At 44.1% G+C, this 15,642-nt stretch overlaps 1 protein-coding gene across 5 annotated transcripts in view; it reads left to right on the forward strand.

Annotated features, from left to right (window-relative positions):
• Nucleotides 1-15,642, forward strand: part of LOC146855745 (NACHT, LRR and PYD domains-containing protein 5-like) — a 561,293-nt gene that overhangs the window by 320,611 nt on the left and 225,040 nt on the right. For all 5 annotated transcript variants that reach the window (XM_085653658.1, XM_085653660.1, XM_085653661.1 and 2 more), the window contains one exon: nt 5,099-6,884. In XM_085653658.1, coding sequence (XP_085509784.1) covers nt 5,099-6,884 — 1,786 coding nt within the window. The remainder of the gene's footprint in view (nt 1-5,098; nt 6,885-15,642) is intronic.

Raw genomic sequence — 15,642 nt, forward strand, 5'->3', positions numbered from 1 at the left:
ATGTACCAAGCGACGACCCTGCCTACCGTATGGATAGGCAACTGCTTGCTCCGGGGGGGGTGCTAGGAGCCCTCTATAACCCTAGAAGAGGTCGTGTCCAGGCAGGGCCCGCAGCGCACACCCTACAGATATGGTTTGCGGCACAGCGTGCGATGGGTTGGGCGGGTAGGATCACCCAGGCAACGCCACTCTGGGACGCTAAACTGCTTGGGCTGCTGCGTACCACCAAGGGGTTCCATCAGTGGGATCTAATTGGCATTTCGAGGGTAGGGGACCTTTGGCGACGGGGAGAGGTGATCACCTTTTCCCAACTCCAGGCAGAATACGATTTGGCCAACACCGAGCATTTTCGCTATCTGCAAATTCACCACGCACTTCAGACGGCGATTCCACTCGGGACTCGACTCCCTGAGTCATCGCCCTTGGAGGACCGGCTCCTCACTGAACATCTGATTCAAAAAGCGACGTCCCTAACATACCGGAAAATAATCAATAATCGCCCTGACCCCTTTTTGGTCCTTAAGGGGAAATGGGAGGCAGAACTTGGAGACTTTGACGATACTGACTGGCAGGCCGCGCTATCATCCCCCAGGGAGGTGGGCATATCGTCCAAATTAAGGCTAGTCCAGCTCAAAATTCTGCACCGCACATACTATACCCGTACACTTCTATTCAAATTACAGCGTACGGAATCCCCACTATGCCTCAGGAACTGTGGTCACGAGGGAACCTTCCTTCACACCCTATGGGACTGCCCCGTCATAGCGCTTTACTGGAAGGGGGTGTTCCGTATTCTCTCCCAAGTGACCAAAATCCCCACCCTGCCTGAACCTCGGCTATGCCTTCTTAACGTATGGGAGCAGACCGACCACGTAAGAGTGGCCCAGCTCTGGGTGACATTGGGGCTCATGCTCGCAAAACGTATCATAGCCCAGAGATGGGGTTCCGGGCAGGCACCGACCCTGGCACACTGGATCCGAGACATGGACCTTGTAATGGTGACGGAAAAAGCGGTATATGTACACAGAGGGTGCCCAAAGAAATGGTCCCAGGTGTGGGGTGGCTGGAATGTATATAGGGGGAACATTTGCGAGCCCCCACCCGATGCTCCAGAATCTGACCTCAGCGATCATGACTAGCTGCCCTGTCTCGCACATTGAGTTGGGATGGAGACTAATGTGTTTGGCCCTTTGCTTGCCTATTTATATTTGTACTGCTAGTGCTGACTTGCCAAGATGTATTCAAATCTGCTTTGTCCTAAGCCTCACACCGAAAGAGTGGTTTTTATTTTCTGTTTTGTTGAATAAAACCAATAAAAAGATTTCAAAAAAAAAAAAAACAGTCTGGTTCTCACTTCTATATCTATACATGGCTCATCTATTTGACCTCTTTCACTGGGCTGCTGTTCTGCTACTTTAAGCATCCAAAACCCTTTGGATGAATGATGACACTTTCTGGGAAATCAGCTTAACTAAATTACTAATGGTCTTTTCAGCAGGCCCTTGATTAAGAAGGATCGGTCCCACAAATTCACAACATTAGGCCTAAAAAAGAAAGTTCTCTTCATTTGTAGTCAGTTTACCAAAGCAAAACTACAGCAGTGAGAAGGGTAAAAAGGATTTAACTGCTGAGAGGGTCTTGTGGAAATATTGTTCAAGGCCCAATACACTGCTTAACTTTCCCTAGTGAGATCACTTCCAAGTCAATAAATCACAAGATAGTATACATTTCCCATAACCACCAAGCTCAATGTGAGGACGTATGATGCAAATGTATATGGTGCACTGGGCAGCTTCTCTTGACCCATTACTCTATGCAGCTTTTACCAAGGGGCTTTTTATCCAGTAGGCAGAGTTGGAAGGCTGGTGCCAAGCATGACTGCATAATCTCAATGTACGTAGGAGAGGCTTGTGAGTGCTGACAAAGGTCCAGCGCGGAAATAGTGGAGCAGGATGTAGAGATGCATCTTTTCTAAGATCGATGCAGGCTCTTGACCAGAGTTTTACAAAGGAAGTTAAAGGATTTCTAATTTTTTGGTGATTAACGTGTACTGCCAGTGCTGCCGAGTGAAAGTCTTCAGTTGCATTCTCAGATCTTAATTCACATGTAAGGCACAACATTTCATGTTCAAGTCTCACACCTCTTTCATACAGCCAGGCACATTGTAGAAGGTGCTACATAGGCCTCCCAGCTTATCCGGATGCTTGTCTACAGTGTCTAACCTTTCTATTCATCTTGGATCTCAAAGCTATTACTGCACAGATTCCTTCTAGGTACTTGGAAATCCTACAACATATCAGCAAGACAAAATTGCAAGAAGACCATCCTCTCGTCCAAGCGATAAGTTGGAGCCGATAGTCCAACACTGGTAGAGAGGTTCCTTTCAAGAGGGCATTGCACTCTCTCTTTCTCTCAGGAATCTAAATCAGTTTGGTCCAGAGTTACTGCACACTCTGTGGTCATAAGAAAAGCATTACACAATGGAATGCAGGGTTTCTATTGGTGCCTTTTCTAGCCAAATAATTCTAATATAAATTTACAACAAAGTGACCTCAACAAAATCTTGTTTATTTCACTAAAGTCTCCTTCACAATATCCTGTAATTCCAACATATTGCAGGACTCATATTATGTCATTGTTCTAAATCTTATTGTTGTTTAACAGGATCCAATCTGGTGAGGTAAATCGGTTAGGGGTCACCAGTGCTGGGTCTTCAGCCTACATTGGTGGCCTGCTACCAGTATGGACAAAATTCTTCACCACATAATCATTGCGATGTAGCCTTAATGGAAGATGTCAGAATATGTGATTTACTCTGTGCTTTCCCAAGGAGGCTCATCAGGCTGTGAGTGCCCCCAGCCATCCCATTCAGGAAATCATTTGAATACTGTACAGGTAAGGCAGAGTCAGCCAGACTGCTGTTTGTATAATGCACAAACGGGCATCCGCCTTTGCAGTAAGATTTCGTAGATTATTATAAAATTATTAGTTCAAAACAGTCTCAACTAATAAACATGACAAACAACAAATTGCATATGTCTTGTCGCTACCATGTCGGAATTATGAATAATGAATTTATACTCATGTTATAACGTGTTACATATAATACATTGGTGGGTGAGCTTTCAACAGCAGCGGTTAAGAAATATTCCACTCCATGGCACTCTTAAAAGTGACATGCTTCAAACAGAACAGGGGCTGCAAGCTCTCATGAAGTCCTTACATGCACACCACTAGGTCTATACTCTGTTATGCCTCTCTGCTACGAGTATGAAGTGCACATGAGCGAAGTATTAGTTAGATTACCAGAAGCACATTTTGACTAATGCAGGTGTATACAACTTATACCTCAGTGTAGTTAAAAAAAAAAAGCTGCAAACAAAGACAGTGGACTTAATTCACAAACTGCAATTTGAAGTACTACAAACCATACTAAGTGCTATGAACAAACTATTTGCTTATACATATGTTTGTGGAGTTCTCCGCCAAACTGTAGTCTCAGTGCAGTAAGTATACATTTTAGTAGTGTGGGGTTGGACTGGAGACCGTGGGTGGGCAAAGAGGCAGACTGATCCCAAAAGGGGGTGGGATTAGAGAGGAGTAATAGGGGTTTAGGATGGGATGTTACTCACCAACACAAGAGTAAGCCACTTGCAATACTACAGGAGTGGTAACATAAGACATATACTTTTGTAGTAAATTTACACCCAGAGGGCCTGATTTACAAAGGTAAACATACTTTTGTGTAAGTTTACTATTTTTTTGGTATGCGCAAACTACAAGTTTAATTTTACTAATAGTAATTTTACTACTCCGAAGACTGCACACTCGTGCACATACTAAGATAGGCCTCCGCAGATATAAATGTACTATTAGTCAAATTAAACTAGTAGTTTGTGAATGAATTAAAAAAAAAGTGCATTTACACCTAAGTGTAGGTTTACATTTGTGAATCAGGAGCTTGGTGTGTAAATTATGATGAGTAGTAAACGCACACTTTTGAGTTATTTCCACTTTGTAGTAAGTTACCTTTGTGAATCAAGCCCAACATATTTTGGAGTTCACAAGGCATATGTCATCTTTAAAGCTTTGTTTAGAAGAAGGTAATTCAAGGCAACGCTAGTCATTTGTGGGCTGCAACAATTAAACGTAGAACCTGAGCACTATCTGTCCTTGGCAACAATGTTTATTAAATAAATGATAAGGAATAATGGCAGTAAGCAATATGCTTATATTATCTCATTATGTACGGCAAGAATATTTCACTAAATCTGGACCGAGGTCCTGATCAAAAAAGATTCACTGACCAAAGCATAACTGTAACAGTCAGACAGGAGGCCAGGCTGAGGAATAGTTGATCAAAAGCTTTTGATTGTCGTTATTTCATTGCCTAAGAGCAAGAGGAGAAACCTATGACCCTCAAAGAAGGACAATTACTCAAAATATTTGCAGGACCTTTCTCACATTTGTTATTGATTTATTCACATTATTTGGATTTCAGAAAAATGTTTTTAAAACGCCTTAGAAATAGCTTGAAATGTCCCTATTGCTTGTTTTATACATCAGATGAAAATAATGAAACCTGTAACCTTGATGTTGGATATCTCAGCATAGTATTCAGAGAGAATAATTTCAATTGTCACTAGAGCTTTACGGCCTACTTTAAAATGCCTTCACATTCACTGCATGTAATAAATGCCAAGAGAGCTGCTCAAACGTTTAGACTGATTTGCAAAGTTTAGCGTTGGTAAAAAGAAGTGTAACCGGTCACCAGCGCAGGGTGCTTCACGAGCAGATTAATGATAACCCTACCACCTCTCTCTTTCTATCACTCTGGGTCCATTCTTCAGTCTTGAATTGGATGAAGTTGACTATTTTTTATCCATCTCAATATTTCCTTAATCTTGTACCAACAGACTCATAATTTTATGACGTTATCCTGGTCCATAGGTTTCCCAACTTGCAATCTGTTTACTATATTGGGTAGTAGAGATGTGAACCTGAGTACTTCACATGTGACCTTGATTAAGGCAAAAAATCCTAAACCAACTATTTTGAATCATGTAAAAATGTATCTAAAGTTGTTTTCTCTTTACAGGTGCAATTGAGTCCTATAGAAAAAAAGTCCTCAGCACAATAGAAAGCTGTTGTAAATCTGCATTCAATGAAGAAGGATCTAAAGAAAAAAAAGATGACTGCTTGACTAGAATACTTCATACAATGGATGAAGAAATGCTTCAGGAACGCTTTGATAAAGAGAAACCACACATGGGATTTGCTTTCAAAGAAAAGGAGGGTACTGTACAGTCTGAAGATCTGTTCACTGAAAAAACGCTGGAGCTGATTTCGGAGCGAATGCTGATAACCGGAGATGCTGGGCTTGGAAAAAGCTGCTTTTCAAAAGGGCTTCTGAAACAATGGGCATCTGGGCGAAGGGATCTCTGCTACACATGTATCATTTATATGACTTTCAATGAGTTAAATGCAATTAAGGAAAAAATAAGTCTTAGAAGCCTCTTGGAAAGCAAGTGCCCAGAGTTGTCTCCAGTGCTCCCTGAGCTGCTCAACACAGACAAAATACTCATCATTCTGGATGGCCTGGACGAGTTTAATCATGATCTGAAGGATCTGAAGGACAGCTCACCACCACCCAATAACACGTGTGATATTGATACACCCCTTGATATAAGCACTCTGATATCAAAAGTCATATCCAAGAAGCTTCTCCCAGACACAAATGTTTTAGTCACTTCTGGGTTGAGTTATGTGTGTAAAATAAGAAAAAGTTTCACCTCTGCATTCATATTGGAAGCATTCACTGAGGATCAGGTCAAGGAATACTGTGAGAAATTCATGCCTGGCAACCACATCTCAAAAGCTTTCTTGAAATTTATACGCAAACATAACTTAATCAGTTTGGTATCAATCCCCCTCCTAAGCAGTATTCTGTGTCAGTTGTACAAGAAAGGAGACTATTCCCAGAATGAGGAATCAATGACCACAAGCAGCAGATTAATGTTTTCGCTTCTGCAGCTTAGTGTGAAGGCCACGTTAACAGAGACAGGACACATTGATCAAGAAATGCCTCAAAAATCTGAAGTCCCGGGAAGCATTCAAAATACTATCTCTCAGCTGTGCAAGATGTCTTACGATAATCTTATTGATGGGGTGCAAGAGATAAAGAAAAAAGATCTTGAGGTAAACAATCTTATTTCTGGAGTGCGGGAAACAAAGAAAAAAGACAAGGTGAATTGTTCAGAGACAGATGTTCTCTTGAAAAATCTTTCAGAATTCTTTTTCAAGATAGACACTAAAGGAGACAAGTTTGAATATCGACATGCCAGCATACGAGACATGTTTGCTGCCTTATACTGTGTAACGCAAATCCAGGAAGAGAACGAGCTTGAAATATTCCTGAACGCCTTAGTTTTTGGGCAGATACCCCAAGATTTAAAGGTACCTCTCCTTGCTAAAATTACCCCTGATCACTGGAAAAGGTTTCAGAACTTTATTCGATATTTCTTTGGTCTTCTGTCTTACAAAAACAACCTTTTATCCCAGCCACTTTCTCTCAGCAAAGATATGAAGAAGTTTCTAAAACATTGGTTTCAGACCTGGATTGAGAGGAAGCCACAAAAAATAAAATTCTTCAACTTCTTGCATTGTGCATTCGAATTGCAGGATCCCGATCTGAGAGAGGATATCTCAAATTCCATCAAGAACGTTAATTTGTTTAATATACCACTTAACTCTTTAGACATCAAAGCATTGTGTTATTGCTGTCAAATCTCCATACTCAACGTGATGGATCTAAGATTGTGTGAGCTGAGAGATGCGGCCTTGGAACACCTCCGATTCATTATACGCATGTGTAAAGATGTCATGTAAGTAAATAATTGGAATTGATATTTTCTTCCATGCCTTTTTTAACCAACTTAATAAAATGGCGGAACTGAATACATAACGTATATAAAGATGAGACTTATTATTTTCTATGTATTATAACCTAGCACATGAAATGGGTCCTTAGTTTGGAGTATTGCAGTATTTGCAGATTGTGGTGTAGGGAGCTACAACAATTTCCTCTGAGTTAAGAAAGTATGATTAAAAGTGGAAACTACAATTTTAGCCTAGGGGCTGGTGCAATAGTGACAGCACCCCTGCCTCCAAAGCTGTGGCTGGCCCACAGAATTGTAATGTTGTCTGCCTTGACTCAAGGATATTTTACAGTAGAGATGCAGGAGCCACATCTGGAAGAAAATATGCAATATCTTCTTCCATTCCATGGCAGCAAGGCAGGTCTGCAGTTACGCATGATATTTCCTACTACAGCCTCCACTCAGGAAAAAGTTCTGTCTCTCAAAATAACACAAGATATCACCTTGCTTGTCATCTTTCAAAACTGGCAGTTCTAGGGATGAAACGTAAACATTTTCTTAGTTAAATATCTTTTACCTGAGACCTAGAAAACATCATATGAGTTGCAAGTGTAGTCAGAAATAAAAGCATTTTCGACCGGGACTTCCATTTATGTCTCTTTATAAATCATTTCATCGAAAAATTTGATGGTACTAGCCAAACAATTTTCTTCTGGACACTAGGTTGTTCTCATTGTCAATAATGTCTCGTTCTCACTCATCCTTTTGCCAATCTGCAGAGAGTCATTCCTGTGTAAATATACAGAGCGTTATGACTAGCAAATTGAATCTAGTTGATGTAGCTATGTCTATATCAGCAGAATACCTCTTGTTTCATCTTCTATTCCTAAACTTTAAATCCACTTGTTGATGTGATATGTAAGAGATGGAACACTGGTTTGATAGGAGGTGATGTCCTGAGGTTGCTTTTGGGTGTGTTAAAGGTAATGTAGATGGAGTAATACTCCAAAGCCCCGATGGTGGTGTGTGTTGTGCTCTTCAAAATTAGGTGAGTTGATTGAGTTGTAGTGGAAGAGTGGGGTTACTGGGATGAGAATGTTTGTGGGAGAGGGATGGAGATTGTGCTTTATAGACTTCCTATCACATATTGCAGGATGTCATAGACCCAATTGATGGTAGGCATGGTGTGACTGTTAATGCCCCTTGCCAATGTACAAATCTTTTCACACCTCCAAATTATTTGCCATTGTAATGACAATATGGAGGTTGATCTCAGAGGATTGAACCATGATCTTACCCTTTTACTACATTTGATTCCATATAAACAGCATGAGAAAAGGTTGTGGGTCAAAACTGTGGAGAAGTAGATTCAGTATATACTGCTGGACTATGCAGCTGTGGGGTATCGCATTATAGAGCGGAAATGTGGTAATACAATGTTACATTAGGTGTAAAAGGTGTGTGTGCATCAATAGGACCTCACATTTGGTTGACTGCACATTGAGGCGCACAATCTCCATAGTTGCAACATCAGCATGTGGAAAACTTTTAAGAACACAATTAACATTTATGTGCATAGTGCTATCCCATTAAGGTGCAAAATTATAAGGATAGTGGAAACCCTTGTAGAACAAAAATTACAATTAGGTAATTACATGTACATGCAGCTTGAGATGTTTTTAGGGGCAAAATATATTTAAGTACAAAAATCACATTTAGGTCTGCAAACACTATGATGCAAAAACCAGGTACAAAATCAGCCGCAGGGTGGTCACACATGCGGGTGCAAAACTATTCAAAGAGACAATGCTGTAGCAAGATATCAAATTAGATATAAAAGGTCTGAATCAGTATGACATCCCATTTGATTGACAGTACACTGAAATACGAAACTTGTTACATCCTCATGAATGTGGGAAACATTTAGGAGCACAAATTACATTTATGTGTAGTATCACATTTAGGAATACACATACCACCCTTGGTATAAAGTAAGCAGCATTGTGGTATCACATTTAAGATGGTGGAGTGTGGGTGGAGCCAATTCTATCATGGCTGATCGAAGCTTAAGCTCCGTGGAAGCCTAGCGCTCAACAACCTAGGGCGGTGCTTGAATCCCCTCAAAACCAGCTGAAAAGGCCAACTCCCGACATCGGAAGATTGGGAGCATCTGCCGCTGTGGCCACCGTTCACCTGGCTGCTGCATTGCCGTGATATCGGCTTTATTCTCGCCCAGTGATCGCGCCTCAGGATGGCGCCTGGGATTGAGCAGACTCGCGCTTGGTCGTAGTAGAGCGGGGGCCGCGACATTGGGAGCGGGCCCCCGGTAAACTACTCCTGACCGTGTGGCAATCGACCTTCTGCTGCCGCAACGAAAATCCAACAACCGGACTCCTGACCCGGACCCTTACAGCGCTGCTCCTGCCGCACTCTGAACACCCAAATCCCTAACGCCGAGTCAGTGCTTGGGCTCTCAGGGCGGGCAATCACGTTTAAATTGGGTTCTTCGTGGTAAGGTAAAATCTATCTAAAATCTACCTCTTATAAGGTAAAAGCACCTTTGCGGCAGTTTGAATGATGCTTGAAGTTGCAAGGTAAATTATCGATGCAGCCTGACCCTAAGATGGTGGCCGTTCGATGAGATACGGCGAACACCTCAACCTTCGCCTAGGTGAGCGACAGGGGCTTGGGCGCGCTGCGGGGAGCAGCATCACAGTCCCTGACGAGAAGTGGCAAGGAGAGGGGAACTTCAGCCAAGAAAACGGGGCACCTCTACCCCAGCGTGTCCCACAGAAAGAAACCTCACCGGAGCGGGTAACCTGATTCCAACATGGCGACCGCTTTGGTCAATAATAACTGTACTGGCAGCATCCGGGGTTGAGGAGGCATTTTGAGCAGACATGTGTAGGAGTGGACCGCTGTGAGGACCTAGGCATTGTGGAAGGGGAGGACCCATGCCTGACCTTGAAATGGTACTTGCATGACTCGACGGAGGGCATCTACAGTTATTCTACCTCCAAAGAGACCCAAGTAAGCCCTTTTCTGGCTTTCTTACCTTGCCTAATGCTATCAAGCCCTTTCACCTCACCAACCTCCATCCTGCCTCAGATGCCTGACCTTAATATGGCGGACCTACCTGCAATCGACCACCACCAAATTGGCCTCCACCCACCCCCTTCTCGCTCCACAGGTCTGCAGCGAGAAGCCCCTCCAACCTCCCTATAGTGCTGGATGCCCGCGTATATCTAGGACTTCCTTCTAAGCCCCAGTCTAAGTCCCTGGGGCCACTATTTACTCGAAGCTGAGGTTGATGGGTGCCTGACCCTTACATGGCCGCCAGTGATGACTTTCTTTTTGCTGAGCTGAACTTTTCCTTACATAACCCTACCAGGACTGTGCCTGACCTCAAGATGGCATCTGGATTTCATTCGGACCATGGTTTCTCACTTACCCCCCACGTTAATCTGACAACCTATGAGTACACCTGATCACTATCCTCACAGTGGAGTCCGAGCCTTATGTCCGACGCCTGGTGGAGCTGCTCTGTTCAGCTATTGAGAAGATCAGCCTTGTTTCATCCCCTTGATCGTCACCTACCCAGCCGGACTTTGGGCACAGTTTCTCCCTGTCTCCCTGTTTCGCCCATTCCCCCCTCATCGTTTCTCTGTAACTCTGCTTTTTCCTTATCTCCTAGATATCTATCTATCTGACGATGCCTATCCTAACAGCAGAGTCTGAGCATTATGTCCGACGCCCGGTGGAGCTGCTCTGTTCAGCTATTGAGGAGATCGGCCTTGGTTCATCCCCTTGACCGTCACCTGCCCAGCCAGATTTTGGGCCCTGTCTCGCCCATTTCCCCTCATCGTTTTCTGTAACTCTGCTTTTTCCTTGTCTTCTATCTATCCATCCATCCGCGCGATGGAGCTACCTTGAGAGCTATAGGGGTGATTGGCTGTGGATTCCCTCCTCTGCCTTCACCTACCTAGTCGGCCATTGAGCAGACTTTCCCTTCATCTCTCATACCTCCACCCCCTCTTCCTCTCCCTTCTCACTCCCCCTCTCCCCCTTTCCGCTCTATTTTGTCTCTCCCTCTCGCTCTTAAAGGTGTCGCATATATATGATGTAATGTGTAATTGTTAACATTGTTGATCCTTATGTAAAGCACTCTAATACCTACGGGTCTAGCCAACGCTATATAAAACTCTTTAAATAAATAAATAAATAACATACAGGGGCAAACCCACCTGTGGTGCAATATCCCCACAGGTGTAGACACACTACTAGGGGCCAAAATGAATTCGGGTGGGGCATATTTAGGTGAAAAATCACATTTTTACCAAATCACTCATGGTGCAACACCATCAGGAATGTGAAAACACACCTAGGACTACAACTCACATTAAAAGATATAACACATTTTGCATCATATTTACATTTGAAATTACCTTTGGGAAAAATCAGCAAGAGTAATGTCATACTTTTAGTTGTGGAAATCACATTTAGGTGCAAATTACTTTTAGATGCAAAATTACACTGCTGTAAAGTAAGTAGATCTTAGACAGATTTGTGTTTAAAAGTCTATTTTAGGTGCATAAATACTTCTCCGATCAAACTCATCTTTGGTGCAAAGTCACTTGCTACAGAGAGAAATGTGGTAGTAAGATATTACAACATGCTTCAAAGAAGTGCATCAGTATGACATCAAATTCGGTAGACCGCACATTCAGGTGCAACACCAACCTTGGCTCAACCTCAGCATGAGTGTGGAAAACGTTTAGGAGTTCAAATAACAATTCTGTGTTAAATAACTTTTAGAAGATGAATCACTTATAGGGGCAAAGTCACACTCTGTACAGATTATTCAGCATTGCGGCATCACATTTAAGAGCAAATGGTATTTACTTGCAAAATCACAATCAGTTGTACTATCATCCTTGATGAAACATCAGCAGTAGTGTGAGAAAAAACACATCCTTGCTTGATTGTTGCACCACTGGGGTAAACCACACTTCCCATCATCCCCTGGGACATCACACGCACATTTAAGCATGATGCCGACCCACGGCAGTTGTAGCCACTGGACACAGCCTGGTGAGAGAGGGAGAAGCCATGCCTTGCTGCTAGATCGTTGCACGCTGGGAAAAACCACACTCCCCATCATCCCCTTGGATGCCACACGCGCATTTAAGCGCAACGCCGACCCCCAGTGTGGGATGCGTGCATGGGCACGCCTGGGCCAAGGGCGGGTCTGTCCACACCAGTCAGCGCCCAGAAGAGGCCGGGCCACCCCTCTAACCTCCTGGCTTTGCATCTGGGATTCCATCACTCGTAGAATGGCCAAGCATGAGGCCAAAGCTGCAGAACATGGGGGTGAAATTATTAATACACCGGCCTCATTCCTGACGAGGGCGGCTAACGTACTATCTAAGGAGATTGAACTCACCGAACGCCGCCTTTCCCTAGAGGAAGTAAGACCCGGATTGGAATCTAGTGTTATGCTCCAACCAGCAGATCTGAGAAGCTCTGCCGTTATGACTAAACGTGAGGATCTCCCCATAAGACTCTGTAGCTCCCACTCAAGCCTATGTGGAACGGACGGTAGCCTCATAACAGAACCGCCAGTAAAGAGAAAAAGTGAAGTAACAAAGCACCACAAGGCCACTAAAATCAATAAAACTATGGGGTCCGAGGCAACGCTAAGACCAGTGGCGTAACGAAACTTGAGGGAACCCCCCTGCAAAGTACATGGAGGGGGCCCCCCATTCTCCGCGTCAGTCAAGAGCTCTCAGGCCAGCGACCCGCCATACTGCAGGGGCTCACCCCAGCCATAAAAAAAGGATTCTGGTTCCTCGATTGGTCACATCCACCCTTTCATTGGGCGATTTACATATATCAGTAAATACTGCTGCTGCGCCCTCCAGCAAAGTTACATAACACTGCCTCCAGCCGGACCACCAAACACATCCTCCTACTTGATGACCCACCTTCAAGACAAGACTGCTCTGTTAACCACCTCCAAACACAGAACACTGCCTTTGTGCCTGCTAACGCATCCATTAACTCTACTCTCACCCCTACGAAACCCGCAGTTATGCTTTTCCGCCTGCCTTTAAAACCACTCCTCGGATATAACTATGAACCCGTGACCACCGCCCACTGCTCCCCTGTCCACCACCGACAGAAAGACTGATGGCGGTCCCCATGTAACTGCTGCCTACTAGTAAAGACAGAGCCTTTCAGCTGCTGCCCTCCCCAATGCCACTGTAGTAGTTCAAAACATGTTAAACAATCTGTTCAATTGACCACCCCAAAACAGTTCTTCCTGCTAGCCTCTACGGCAAGAAAGCCGTTCCTGCTACTTTTCATCCTCTGCATGATGCACACAATAATATTAAATGTACAAAGAGTCCGATTTTTGTTTCCTTGTGCCTCATGCCAACATTAATTTACACTATGTACCCCACTAAACCATACCTCCTGTCAAAGGCAAACCTGATCCCATGTGTAGGACCTGTCAGCAAGTACCCCAAGGACAAACACCAGAGAGAATGCGCGATTCATTTAATTAAACCTATAGTGACAACGTAGCATTTCCCCACCCACTGTCAGGCCAGTGAAGTCTGCAACCGCACAGTAGCCATCAATACCGGCAACATCTAAAGCGCATTTCCACTTCCTTTCAATGGCAGCTCCTGATACATATACCTATGACTTCTGGGCAGCATCTACCACAGACCGCAGCATTCTTTGTCTCTGTAAGGCTAACTGAATGCCGTCGGTGAACACTTCTCTTCCCCCTTCCTTACTAATAACTAATGGAGGATAATGAAAAAAATAGCGTATCAAGCACTTGCTGCCCGCATTCCTCACCAGATCCACAAGTATCAATATTCTGCTATCGCACCTTCCTGACAACTCTATCATTACCTGGAGATGTTTTTTATCCCTTCCGTGAACTGGGAAAAGCAATTCCTTGCACGAAAAAAAGTCCCTTTAAAACCTTTGCTACTTATACAGGCTCGCAAAGCACTTACTCGTTTTACTAACTGTCATTGTAAAGCAAACAGGTAACTCATTCTAGGATTGGAATTACTGCTTAGAAGTGTGGATGTTAATACTGAGACGTAGGATGATTTTTTGACTGTCTGCCAGACACTTGTTCTTCCCTGCATGCGCACACAATGCAACAATACAATTTAGCTTAACAAATTGTTCAGAAATGTACCAGAAGGTAAAAAAACAGCCCATATTATTTTTACAAAGAAAAATAGACAAATATCCACTTTATACCCCATGACATAAAAGCATTAGCGTGCACAGCTTGTCCAAATCCCCGCCACCTAATTCAGCCCTGCCAAGTACCACGCATCTGGCGTTATACTAACGCATTTAAGTGTGGTGATCCACATCACCGCACTCAAATGCAAAATAACGCATTAACAGGCATCGCGCCTCCTCGGGTACCAGTGCTGCTAATCAATGCTGGTGTAGTATTATTTCCATGTGGCTGCTGTCTGTTTTCTGGTGCTTCCCCTGTCTCCTAAACGCGATGCGATAAATTTCGTTTTGCAGTACAGCTGCCTGTGTGGTAGTCCTGTGATGAATGTCCCTGTACTATGCCCACAACATTTTGCCATATTTCAGTAGTATGTCCATAAAGTTAGGTCTCGCGAGGATTTGTTGCAGGCACCCCACATGCACCGGCAGCCCTACGATGTCAGCCGTTTCAAGTGCAACATATGCAAGGACTGGTTCCTGAAAGGAGCTAGGGGCTTGAGAAGGGCACCGGAGCTCTGGAGTGGGTGATGTGACCAGGGATAACCTCCACCGCCCTGCGGGGAGCGATGTGCAAAAGCGGCCGCACTGCATGGAGGAGCCGGGATCTAAGATTCCAACCCAATGACACCACAGAGCTGAAGTGCCCAATTTCATTGCTGTTTTCTTGTTGGGGGAACGGAAATAACGATGAGTAAGTGTTAAAGAAATAACATGCGGGAGTCTGTTTCCAGGCTGATTCCTACTTGTTTTCTTCTAAACTTTCACATGGTGGTAATAGCTACTTTCAGCAGCAGACATACCGGAATGAAAAACAAAAACGTTAATTGTGAAGGTCCAGTAACTCCTGTGACCTAGGTGTATTGGTAACTCTTACCTGTGTCAGAGCGTTGATTTCTTCAGATGCAAGATAGATATATAGCTGCACTGATTAGGGGTGTTACATTGAGTAATTGCTAAATGAGTGACAATGGTTTCCGAAAGCGTTACTTGATACCGCACAATACACTCTCGAAGTGCATGGACATAACCTCCCTTCCCCTTATTGCTATGAATCATTGCTCCTCAGAGGGTTAGCGCCTCCAGTCATCTCTCTTAGTTCCGCCTGTTACTGTGGTCAGTCACCTCGCAGCCATCCAACGCCTATTGGCCCTCCCGCGGTCCTCAATGCTCCTCTTCTGACTAGAGTCCATTGAAAGGCATGCTCATCCAGCCTCCCGCCCTCTGCCTGCTGGTCGCAGGCCTGTGATGCCCAATTTACACACACACGGAAGAGGCCTCAGGTTCCCCTCCGTCCAGCAGGTGTTGTATTAATGCACCTACAGAGCTTGCTCCGCAGACAAGCTTATTGCGCCGATGGTCTAGGTGACCACCGTGGCGCAGGGAGTTGTGTCCTAACTCTAGTCTGGGAGCATCAGAGGCACCACTGCACATACTGCTTCAGGCTCGGATCTCCCCTCCTCACACTCCTGGCTAAATGGACGAAACA

Source organism: Triturus cristatus, chromosome 4_1, assembly GCF_964204655.1.
Source record: "Triturus cristatus chromosome 4_1, aTriCri1.1, whole genome shotgun sequence".
NCBI classification, from domain to species: Eukaryota; Metazoa; Chordata; class Amphibia; order Caudata; family Salamandridae; genus Triturus; species Triturus cristatus.